Below are 12,461 nucleotides of genomic sequence, written 5' to 3' on the forward strand. Positions count from 1 at the left end.
TAGCAGGAGTGAAAACCAGGGCTGGTGTCAGCCACCTTAGCACAGCTTCCCTTGACCCTTTGAGTTCTTAAATGAGGAGGGTGTCAGAGAACAGCCATTGATAACACTGTCCTCACAAGGTCAGGAATATACAGATGATATCTTCATTTCTGTTCAAGGGAATATTGATAAAGGTTTTCTTAGCCCACTCGCTTCTATAGCTTGCATGTATAAATTAGAAGAGGGAAGCCCCTCTAGGCAGATTAATTAGAAAAAGCCACCCCTGCTGGATAGACGTGGCTTGGCAATCAAGTGTGTGTGTGTGTGTGTGTGTGGCGGGGGGGGGGGGTGCGTGGGTTTCAGTCCTGCAGAAACAGGTATCTTTGTGCAGTCTACATCCTGAGCAACTGCACGTGGTAGCCCTATCTCCTTGATATTAAATCCAACTCACCTTCACATCCTCGTCTGGGAGGAAAAAGACAGTTATTGTCTGGCCATCCCTGAGCAGCACATCCCTGCCTGTCCTCCCTCTCCCTGAACTTGGAGAATGTTCACACTCCCACCCCCAGTGCTGTGGAGCATCACCAAACCAGGCTTGAAGTTCCTTGAACAGGGCAAAGGGGCACTAGCCCTGGGAAGGAAGCCCACCCTCCTGCTGTGCTGCATTTGATTTTTGAACTCCTCACACGGGTCCCGTCTTTGGTGCAGTGGAGCAGCCCCTGGACCACAGCAGCCTTCGGCAAATGGTGCTCAGCCACTATGCCACAAGAGAGTCTCGAAACAGGGACAGCATGCCTGAAAAAGGGGACGAGCTGAAGTCCAAGAAGAAGGTAACAGTCTGAGGCGGCTCTGGCCATTTGTACATAACTGGAGAGAGTAAATGTCTTCTGTAACCCCAGTGCCTCTTTACACTCATTTCTAAGAGACTGGGGCGCTGGCACCTCCCCAGGATGGGGTAGAGGAGCAGGAGGGTGGAGATCCAAAGCTGGCACAGGTGGCAAGAGTGGTGTGAGGTCACCGTGGCCCTTGAGAACCCTTGAGATGGTAACCCTCCATCACGGCTCACCAGGTGAAGTGTAGGGGCCACATGGGAGCCAAAATACTGATTTCACGTCCTAGAACCACATAGGGTGCAGCAGACTCACAGGTGGGAACCGGGAGCCGTGGAGGCCCTGTGTCTGTATCTGTGTGTGGGAGGGGCGCATGGATGAGTGTGTCACTGTAGAGCTGTGTCCAGGATGTCTTGTCCTGAAACACAAACTCCATTGAGTGCCATGAGCTGGGGCCTCTCCTGGGCCTGGCCTTGTCTCTGCAGGAGCCCCAGGTCACAGGTTCTGGATGTGAGGGGGGCATGGGTCATCACAGGGTGTGGATCATGAAGGGTCATCATGGTATGGCATGGGGTCCTGAGTCCTTGCCTTCTCAGTTGGCTCAAAAGGAACCCCATTTCCCAGCAAGTGATGTCATTGGAGCAGACCCTGAGTTTCTCCTCTGGGGGGTCTCTGTTATTGTTCTTGAACCTTAAAGACTCACTTCAGTTTTGGCTCCTCCAACTACCCAGACCATCTCATTCCCTCTAGGTGACCCCAGCTGCCACTTTGATCCCAGCTTCAGCTCTTTGTTCCCAGTACATCTTTCGCTTTGGCTAGCTCCCAGATTCTTGGGGTTCCCTTGAAAACTTAGACTACCTGACATCTACTCCCCCTTCCTCCTAAAATACATCTGGACTTTCCGTTGGGAATGGCCCTTCCCACCCTCAGGCCATGTAAGGTTTGGAAGGGGCTGATTTCAACCCCCGTGCGAGGGGGTTAGTCAGAGTACTGCACCTGTTTCAGGGTTGGTTCCCGTATTGCACAGGCCCTGTTTTGGGATTTGTGTGGATCTGGGAGAAAGAGAGAGAGGTGTCCTCTTTCCACTAGGATTGCTGAAGGGATAGACAAGAACCAGGAACTGCTGGTGACCCCACTGGACCACAAGCAGAGTCCCAAGTCCCTGAAGATCTGTTTTAAGTAAAGAGTCACTAAAATTCAATAATAACAGCAGCAGGGCCATCCCTAACTCATATACTGCCTCATGGGAACTAGCAAAGGGTCTTCCTTACTCAAGGACACACCATGAGCAAATACACGACCTCCTTTTTATTTGAACACGGACTCTGGGTGAATTTCCATCTGCCAGCTGTGTGGTCACGTGGTAGCTCTAGGGCACCAAGGCTGCAAAGAAGATGGAGGTGGATAAATGAGGCAGCCACATGACCAACTGGCCAGGTTTGGGGGTGGTGCACTGCTGGGAAAAGTGAGAAGAGGGCATGGATGCCCCCATCTGCCCACCCAAAGGCAAGCCACTCCCTTAGTCCTTCTCTTCTCCGTGGGTGATGATGTGCACCAGGTTCTTATAGTCCAAGTTGCCAGTCACATCAGGGGGGAAGGCGGCAAACATCTGGTCAATCTGCAACGAACCAGCAAGACATACTGAGGATTTCGGGGGGAGGGCGGCCCATGTGGAGAGGCAGCTGGGGCCTGGAGGATATGGGGTGCCATGGGCATCTCCCTCCCTGCCCTCCTGCTTCCTTCCCCAGGTGCTGACCCCAAGGGCCATCCTGCAGGGATGTTCCTAGGTACCCAGCCTGCAATGGGGAAAGCAGGGATTGCAAACTCAATTGTGTGTGCAAAGGGGTGGGCAGGTTATGTAGGAGAGCATGATGGGCCTGTTGGGGACTGTGGTTAAATGGAGACATAGTCCATCTACAGAGATTATAACTCCTCAGGGCCAGCCATTGTGGCCATGTGGGCAAGGAGTCAGACTCTTTGAGGAATTTGATTCTTCGAGGGAAATTTAATTTTTTTTTAATGTGTGATTTCTACATTAAAAATTTTTTTAGTTGTTTAGTTGCTAAGTCATGTCCGACTCTTTTGCAACCCTATGGAATGTAGCCCACCAGCCTCCTCTGTCTACGGGATTTCCCAGGCAAGAATATTGGAGTGGGTTACCATTTCTTCTCCAAGGGATTTCCTGATTCAGGGATCAAACTTGAGTCTCCTGCATTGGCAGGAGGATTCTTTACCACTGAGCCACCAGGAAGTCCTTAAAGAATATTGGCTAATTATTGTTTTTTTAATTTGGGGTTAATAATAGCTAACACATATTACCTTTTTCATGTATCAGCACTTTATACATTTGAACTCATTTAATCGTCATGTGTACTATGAAGTAGATTCTATTATTGTCTCCACTTTACAGATGAAGAAATTGAGGCACAGTGAGGTTAAGGAGCTTGTCCGAAGTCACAGATAGTGGGAGTTTAAAGGCAGGCTCTTTCAACTGCTTGAATTTTAAGGAGGAAATTCAAATAAAATTTTTAGTAAAATGTGAAACTTCACGGAATCAGGCCTGAAAGGCGACAAGGGACTATTTTAAATAGATTCATTAAGATTAATTGGCAATGTTGACAAGACAGTTGCTTGTTCATACAGGGCCTTTGATGAATTATTGATAACAATAGTGCCCCTTCTTCCAGGCACATTACCGCCACCTGCCAGAAAGTCTTGTGTTCTGATTTTTAGAAAATTATAGCAAGACACTTTACTGCCATCTGCTGGAAAAAACTTGCAACGAATATATACTCTGCAGTATATATTATTAAGGGCATCCAGGAGGATTGTGCGGTGTACAACCTACACAACAATACATGGTCACCCTGCATGACACTTTCAGTCCATCAGGAAATTGATGCTGTCACCGTCTCAATGTGTTACGAGGAAGGCAGAACCTGGAGTCAGACAGAGGTTTGGATCTAGGACCCGGCATTTCCCATTAGTGTTGTCCTTTTAGGCTAGTAACTTTGCCTCCCTGAGCCTCAGTTTCGCCATCTGTAAAATGACCATAGTGCTAGTCACTACCTCACAGGGTGATTGAAGGAATGAAATGAGATAAGGGCTCAGTAAACCAGAGCAGATTCTCTCTCAGTGTGGGGTCAGGGATATTTTATGTAAGGGAGTCTAGAGGGGGAGTCCCTCTCCAGTAACTGGGGCCAGTAAGTGAGGCCAGTAAGTGAGACCAGTAACTGGGGTACAGAGGGTGTCTGAAGGGGCCCGTTACCTCCTCTTTGGAAAACCTCTCCGCCTGCGTTGTCAGCATCTCCTTGATACTGCAGAGAGAGAAAAGCAGATATTGACCCCGGCTTTGTGGGGAGGGCTGTGGGGAGAAGCAAGGAACCCTCATGTCCCCCTCCCACCACTCACAGCCCACTCACTAATCAGCCTTGAGCACTCCTTTGCCTTCAGGGTCAAACACTTTGAACGCGTTGAGAATGGTCTCCTCGGGATCTGCTCCTGAAACAGAAAATGGGATTGATGTGCCATGGGTGGCTGAGAATCTTGGGTAAGGAAGAAAGGCCTCACCACTTCTGAGCACCGAGCCTTGGTGTTTTGAAAGCGTGGGCTGAGAATCCAGTTATTTCTGGAGCAAACCCAAGGTCAGGCATGGATCTCGACTTAGAAAGACTGGGATTTGGATCCTGACTCCAGCATTTGTTAGCTGTGTGGCTTCAGGCACGTGACTTTCCGTCTCTGAGTCTCAGTTCCCCTTCTGTAGACGAGGATAAGAAGAGAAGCTACGTCCTCGACTAAGGTGATGCATATAATGCATTTAAAGTGCTTGGTATGAGGTCTGTTTGAGGGCCAACCTTGGAGCACTATTAACTGCTCTTTTTATTCTCTCCCTCTCCTATGTTACCTTGCCTTCATCTGCCAACTCCTGTATGTTCTCCTAGTGCTTTTAATCGATGCCCAAAGATGAAGACACATAAAGACAGACACACACAGGTGCACAAACCAACACACACACATATACAGATATATACCTATACAGACACAGATGAACAGAAATACACATGAACTTACCCTTAAGTTTCTCCCCGAACATCTGTAGGAACACAGTAAAGTTAATGGGACCTGGAGCCTCCTTGAGCATTTCATCAATTTCCTCATTTTTCACGTTCACACGCCCTAGAGCAGGAGGCAGACACTCAGCGATTCTGAGCTGGGACAGAAACAGCTGTCAGGGCACTGGCATTTGCCCTTGTAATCCTACTTCAAGGAATCTTGTCTAGGAATAATCGGAGACACAGTAGACGGGGCCAGAGATTCACGTGAGATGTTCTCAAAAGTGTTATTTATAATAACCAGACAACTGGAAACAACTCACAGAGGGTTTAGTTATTTTTAAAACTGTGCTTTCAGGACCTGGAACATTTTATACAGATGTTTTAATGTTTTACTCAAATAAGAAATCCTCATATTATAAAATTAGCCCTTCTCACTTGGAGGTGGGAGAAACAGATCAGAATTTGAGGGAAATTTTTCAAATTATAGCTGCTCTAACCCGCACAGCCTCGGAGATTCTGATATACCTGTCCTAGCCACTGTCACAAGCCCATATAGTACGTTTGTATAAATTAGAAAAAGCCACCCCTTATTAAGATAACTTATGTTTTAAATGTAATAATCTACAGTGGCTACAAATACGAATAGTACTCTGTATAACTGCTCAGTACAAAACCTGCCCAGCTGTTCACGGACCTGAGGTCTGGGGGTAGGAATGCAGGAGGAGATGACAGATTGGACACTTATATTTTGAAACAGTTCCAGGTGCTCATGATCACCCTACCGAGATGTTAAATTTTAAAAGGTGAATCCAAAATAGAATGAGTCTAACTATTAAGCATGCACGCACACGAGATGCCTAGGAAAAAAATTAGAGGCTCAGATGTTAATAGTGGAATATGCCCTAGTGGTCAACACTGTCTACTCCTTTATACTTTTCTGAATTTTCCAAGTTTTCTATTGTAAACTGCCATTGTATTCAAAAACATATAAAAATGATTTTAAAAGAAAAATATATGTTAAGATACTCAAAGACTAAACACTTCTTTCCTATCCTCTGAAATTTGCCTTAAAGATCGATCTTGGTTGAGCTGTTTCAAAATGACAAGCTCTTGACCTTTTTGAGAGCCTCACCTCCTGCCCCTCACGGGAGTGGGATAAGAAGACCTTCCTAGCTGGTGTTGGGTGGTGGTGCGGGGTGACGTACCAAGAGCAGCAAAGGTGTCCCTCAGGTCATTCTTGTCGATGAAGCCATCCCTGTTTTGATCCATGATGGTGAAGGCCTGCAAAAGGGAGGCGATTGTCTGGTCAGCCCAGGAGAAATTGTGGGAAGGAGCCCCCAGAGATTGTGCCAAGGGCTGGGGGAAGTGGGATTCTGGGGTTTTCAAGGAGCATCAAGGGATATTAGGTATTAGATCTGGAGTTACTACAGGACCCAGCAATTTCATGCTCCCGTGTATTCCCAAGAGAAATGAGAACATGGACCCATACAAACACCTGTGTGTGAACGTCCACATCGGCACTATTCACAACAGCTCCAAACTGATAAATGGATAAACAAATGCGGTCTCTCCCCACAATGGAATGTCATTCAACGATAAAAAGGAAATTCGGACACATGCTACAACATGGATGAACCCTGAAACATGATACTAAGTGAAAGAAGCCAGACACAGAAGGCCACATAGGGAACGATTCCATTTCTATGAAACATTCAGAACAGGCAAATCCTTAGAGACAGAAAATAGACTAGTGGTTATGAGGGGCTGGGGGGAGGTGGGACTTGGGAGTGACTGCTAATGGGTATGAGGTTTCTTTTGGGGGCGATGAAGATGTTCTAAAATTAGATAAGTGATGATGGTTGCAAAATGCTGTGACTATATTAAATAACCACTGAATTGTACACTTACTTGAAAAGGGTGAATACATGGTATGTGAATTATAACTTTATCAAGCTGTTGTTGAAAAAAAAATGAGTTAAAAACTGGAGTCTGCTCACCAACTTGCAAGCCCACATTATCTGTAAAACGAAGCCAGTGATCTTTTCCAGCTGGCTCTGAGGGAGATTCCAAGAGCTTTGTGAATGCCCAGGTATTGTACCAATGACATATCATATCTGCGTTTCTTGAGTTCTTTTAACAACTGGTTCCTGAAAGTATTTGCACCCCCAGGTCATGCCCCCAGCAGCTGATCTCATTCCAGAAGTTGGGACAGAGGGAGGGAGCAGGGAGGATGTAGTCTTCTCCGGGAAAGAGAACTATTTCAGGTTCAGATGTGACATTTCATCCCAGGAATTCCTCTCTCCCTGGCAGCCCGTGGGGAGTGATGTTCCTGTGATCTGAATGCTGGTGGGGACAGAAGGGGCAAGTCTTCATGTCCCATTGGAAGCCCCCAGTGGTTTCTCCTTTTATATAAAATACTGTGGCCTCTCTGGCATAGCTTTAGAGTGTTTTCCTCTGAAGGGCCAGGTGAGAGAGTGGATAACTCAGTGTGAGCCATCAGGATGGCTGGAAAATTAATTCAGTGTATCCTGAGCCTGCAGCAGTGGTTTAATTTTACATAATTGATACTTAGGTTTGCTTACAAAGGCACATCCCCATAGACTGGGGTAGGGTTTCAGACCCAGCTAGCAGTCAACAATTAAGATGGTAAAAATTAAAATCTCAAATACTCTCAGACATCTCTCCGACTGGCAGAAATCATGTTTGAGATGTTAACACCCAGTGTTGATGGAGATGTGGCAGGAAAGGCACCTTCTCCTCTTGGGGCTGATGGGAGTCAGAATGAGCACAGGATTTCTGGAGGGCAGCTTGGACCAGTGGTTGTATTTGGTTTTAGTTCCTTTTGTAAAAAAAAAAAAAAAAATGTTCCTTCGATCCAACTGTTCCACTTTTAGGAATTTACCCCAAGGAAATAACCAGAGATACAAGCAAAGGGTGTTAATTATAATAGTAAAACATTCTAAACATAACATCTAACCATAGGAAGTGATTTAAATAAATGATGGAAAATGTTGGTGCTGAATTGCTCAAGAGAAAATAACAGGTACAGATTAGTGTGCATAGAAGATGGTCACTTTGTTTAACAAATATGTGCATACATAACAAAAACCACTGGCAGGGCATATACCAAAATGTTAACTGATCATCTCTGGGTCATAGAATTATATATAAGTCAGGTCATTTTTATTCTTCATGCATTTCTGAAATTCATTCCTACATTTTCAACAAGACATAGGCTTTGTTTTGATGATCAGCAAAAGTTAATTTCTTTAAGTCATTCACACACATGTTCAGACCGAATTTGGGGTGTTTTGGAGAGGATAAAGACAAGCTAGGACTTCCTTGCTGATCCAAGGGTTAAGACTCTGCACTTCCACTGCAAGGGGCGTGAGTTCGATTCCTGGTTGGGAAACTAAGATCCCACACATGGCATGGGACGGCCAACAACAACAGAATGAAAACAAAGACAACATAACTGAGAGGTCCTTGCAGGGAATATGGAATGAGGGAAAGGCTCCTTCTAGCATGTGGGAATCTCCACCCAGTTGCACCCACCTCCTTAAATTCCTGGATCTGGGTCTGTTCAAACATGGAGAACACATTGGAATTGGCTCCCTCTGCTCTCTTCTTGGCTTTCTTAGGTGACTAGAGGGTAAACAAACAAACAAACAAACAAACATCAGTTAAAAGAGTCAGAGGCTGGGAATTAGAAAACTAGATCAGGTTCCATCTCTGGGTAAGCCTCAGCCATTCATCTGTGAAATGGGGGTATGGTACCGACACTCATCTCAAAAGGGCGGTGCTGAAAAGTTAAAAGGACATGGAATAAGACTTCTCAAAATCAGCCTGGTTCTGATGGATTGTAAAAGACTGTGGGCCTTGCAGCAGCTCCTTTGCAAACTAGGAGAGGTAGAGGTGTGTCTCCAGGGATGGAGGCCAGGCTTTCGGATCAGCTCCAGCAGGACTCAGCTGCTTTTGTTCCGATGCATTTCACAAAAAAGTTCAGTAATGCACAGAAGGAGAATTGATTGGAGGCGAAAAAAAAGTCAGGCTCACTAAACCATGAAGAATGCGAGATGAAATGACACATTTTCAGGGTGTTAAAACCCAACTGCTCTGTCCCCCTCGATTTTCCCCTGATCCAAATGGCAGCAACATCTCCTCTCTAAATGTTCTGTCCTTGCACCATGCAAACAGAGCAGAGGGGAGTGAGTTAACATTTCCCCACCTGCTTCTGACTTGAGTTAAAGCAAACGCTTGAACACTGCATATGTTATTGCATTCAGTCCTGATAACTGCTCTGTCAAGTGGATGCTATTATTACCATTGCCATTTTCCCGGGGAGGCAACCGAGGCTCAGAGAGGTTGGCTTGTTTACCCAAGGTCACACAGTCACAAAACGGCAGAGCCAGTGTTGAACTCGGGCAGACTGACTCTAGAATCTGTGCCCCTAACCACAGCCTTACACTGATCCTGATTTTGGGGGCTTCCTGCTTCTGGAGAGGGACACCTAACTAAACAACACAGGGAGAGAGGTTTTAAATTTGCAAGTTCAAAAGGTGAAAACAAAAAGATTCTTTTCCCCAGCTGCCTGAACAAGAGAAAAGAATTACAATTTGATCCTTAAAAGCGTTCAATCCCATTTTGCAAGCCCTGGGAGTTATTGATTCCTCAAGAGGTCAGTAGACAAGCCATAAAAAAGCCAACTCTCTTATTTTGTTTTTGCGAGTCCCCGGGAGCTGCTGTTATTTGTGGCTTATCGGGGGCATTGATTGGGGTTCCTCTGTGTGCACGCAGCAAGCAGTGCTTTTTCCTCCAGGATCTGGGGCCCCAGAGAGCTGCCGTGCTCCCCTTCCCGCCTGGTCCTTTGCTTGTAGGTGGTGTCCCCTCCTTGCCACCCAGCATCACTTACTTCCTCCGGGGGCCCTGAGTACTCACCATGGTGGAAAGGACACAGCACTGCTCCCCCAGAAGAATCCCACAGTCTGCCCAGCTCTCTTCAGCCTGGGAACAATAAATACTTCCTCCCCACGTTTAAAAATAACCCCATGACCACTTTTGGCAGTGGTAGGTGAGGCAGACACCACCTAAGGCCTCCCCACCCCATGCCGTTCTTCTGAAGTAAGGGCAGCTCAGTCGCCACCCGGTGACACGTGGGACCCAGAAAGGCATTCAAGGTTAAAGAGCCGGGCGGCTGGTGCACAGGGAGAGATGCTGCTCGCTTGCTGCAGCGCTTGGGCAGTCGGCACTTGTGCTTGTCAATTTTGAGGAGGAAAATGGCGGGGAGAGCAGACTTAAAATTCTCTTACATTATCAGTCACGGGTCCCATCTCAGGCCTTCGCACCTGTGGTTTCCTCGGCCAGGAATGCTTTTCCATCTGACACCTGTGAACCTCCTTCCCTCACCTCCTTCAGGTCTTTGCTCACCTTCTCAGTGAGACCTCCTCAGCACGCTATTTTAAAAATAACCCTTTAGGGACTTCCCTGGAGGTCCAGTGGTTAAGAATCCGCCTGGCAATGCAGGGGACATGGGTCCAATCCCTGGTCAGGGAACCAAGATTCTGCATGCTGCGGAGCAACTAAGCCTGCTCGCAGCAACTACTGAGCCCGTGGGCCACAACTAGAGAGACCGAGTGCTCCTGTAACTCGAGAGTCTGTGTACTGCGATGAAAGATCCTGCATGACGCAGCGAAGATCTTGAGTGCCACAACTAACCTGATGCAGCCAAATAAATATTTTTTAAAAACAGCCATTTAGCCCCTGCCCTGCAGAGCCCTTTCTCTGCTTTGTGTTTCTCCCCAGCATTTACCACTTCCTAAAGCCTGGCATGCTGCAGACCATGGTGTCGCAAAGAGTCAGACACGACTGAGCTACTGGACAACAACAACATACCGTGCAGTTCACTTATTTTGTTCACTCTCAGTGGGCCGCTCAGGAGGGTGAGTCCTCACCACACTCTCCTCGGCTCCAAGCTCTTGACTGGCCAGCACACAGCAGCTGCTCAGCAAGTCTGTTAACTGACTGAAGAAGTAACAGCTCTCATCAAGTGCCTGCTGTGTGCCAGGAACTATGTATATGTTTTGTGCTCCTGTTTAAAATCTAATCACCCTGTGTGGGAGAGACCCCCTTGTTTTCTGTGTCCCCATTTCACAGATGAGGAAACTGACCTGAGAGGCAAAATGAGATGCCTTGGATCAGACAGAAGCTGGGAGTGGATCTGAGGCCCATTCGCTTCCAGAGTCCAGGCTCTTAAAGGGCCTTGGGAAAGGTAGTTTGCTCTCAGAACTCAAGGCACTGTGGTGGTTAATCTCTCTCAGGATGGTTTTCCTCCTGTGGCCTTGCAGGCAGCCTTGGGATCCAAGGAGTGAGAAGGGAGGGCTTGGAATAAAGTCGTGGCCTTGTTCAGTGGCTGTGGGTGACGGGCTTCAGAGTCCAAGAAGCAGAACATCTGCCTCTAAGAAGCAGAGCATCTCCTCAGCCACCCCAGTGGTATGGCCACAGAGTCAATGGTTGGGTGGGTGGTCACCGCCTCGTGGAGCCCTGCTACATGCCAGGCGTGGGGCTAGTGTAGGGGAGACAGCCGCCTAGCGACAACTGCATGCCTCATGACACGGTGCAAGGGGTAGATGGATGAAAAGATACAAATGCACAAGGCAGAGAATTTCCAGTGGTGACAGATACGACAGAGGGACGAAATAGAGGGTAGTGCCAGGCAGCAGTGCTGAGCAGAGATGGGGAGAGTGCTCCTGGCCCCAGGGACAGCAGAGCCTCAGAGGAGGACAGACTGGGAATCTTGAGGAGCAGAAGGAGCATGTGACCTGAGCTGAGTGAGTGAGGGAGCCAGGGGCACAAGGTGAGGCAACGGCAAGGTGTGCAAGGCAGATCGCATGGTTTGGCCTTGGATTTCATACCAGAAACGAGGGGAGTAATAAGGAGTTCCTGGCAGGAGACACTGTGTCGAACCAGCCCCTAGGGTGCCCATGACGGGCAAGCTGACTGGGAGCAAGGCCAGCAAACGAGATCCTATCAACCAAATCAGTCTACCAATATGTTCTCAGTTGCTCTGATGTGCTGAAACCTCTGTGGATATTGCTGGAGAAAATTGGAAGATCCTTGACCCCTAGGAAAGAACAAGGTAGTTAAAGAAACAAGTAACACAGACTTTGCTTTCCTTGTCAAGGGCCTGAGTAGGGATTGTTATAAAGTTTTCATTCAACCTTAGGCAGTTTGAGGCAGTGGAGTGGAGTGATTGAGCCCTCAGGCTGGGAGGTCAGACAAAATTGCACTTGAACAGGGGGTGGGGGCACTGTGTGACCTTGGACAAGTGACTTTACCTCTCTGAGCACATAAAGTGAGAACCATAAAAGACCTTCCTTATGAGATTTTTCCAGAGTGAGTAACTATGAGGCCCAGGCAGGTCCTCAGTAAATGGCAGTAATCACTCAACTTTCTTTCTCAGAAAAAAAATTTCACTTTTGGGGGTGCAAACCCAAGAATCATTTATTGCCATGGCAAAAAAAAAAAGGGTACGTTATTTCCTCTCTGCAGTCACATCTGGGTTAGAATTACCCAGGAGCCGATTCTAAAGAATCTTTAA

At 47.3% G+C, this 12,461-nt stretch overlaps 2 protein-coding genes across 3 annotated transcripts in view; one reads left to right on the forward strand and one right to left on the reverse strand.

Moving 5' to 3' along the window:
- Positions 1-2,274, forward strand: part of CCDC63 (coiled-coil domain containing 63) — a 39,144-nt gene extending 36,870 nt beyond the window's left edge. The window contains exon 12 of the mRNA XM_061384786.1: positions 688-2,274. Coding sequence (XP_061240770.1) covers positions 688-821 — 134 coding nt within the window. The 3' untranslated portion in view covers positions 822-2,274. The remainder of the gene's footprint in view (positions 1-687) is intronic.
- Positions 2,103-9,911, reverse strand: MYL2 (myosin light chain 2). 2 transcript variants are annotated; one of them, XM_061384788.1, is made up of 8 exons: positions 9,803-9,911; positions 8,420-8,509; positions 6,070-6,145; positions 4,881-4,985; positions 4,232-4,310; positions 4,078-4,126; positions 2,310-2,427; positions 2,103-2,192 (listed from the first exon to the last, which is right to left on the reverse strand). In XM_061384788.1, the coding sequence occupies exons 1-7, from the start codon at positions 9,803-9,805 to the stop codon at positions 2,329-2,331; spliced, it is 501 nt and encodes a 166-aa protein (XP_061240772.1). In that variant the 5' UTR covers positions 9,806-9,911; the 3' UTR covers positions 2,103-2,192; positions 2,310-2,328. The 2 variants fall into 2 exon arrangements, with proteins under 2 accessions (XP_061240772.1, XP_061240771.1); XM_061384787.1 differs by having other exon boundaries at positions 2,103-2,427.
- Positions 9,912-12,461: the final 2,550 nt, after the last annotated feature.

Source organism: Bos javanicus, chromosome 17 (genome assembly GCF_032452875.1).
Source record: "Bos javanicus breed banteng chromosome 17, ARS-OSU_banteng_1.0, whole genome shotgun sequence".
NCBI lineage: Eukaryota > Metazoa > Chordata > Mammalia > Artiodactyla > Bovidae > Bos > Bos javanicus.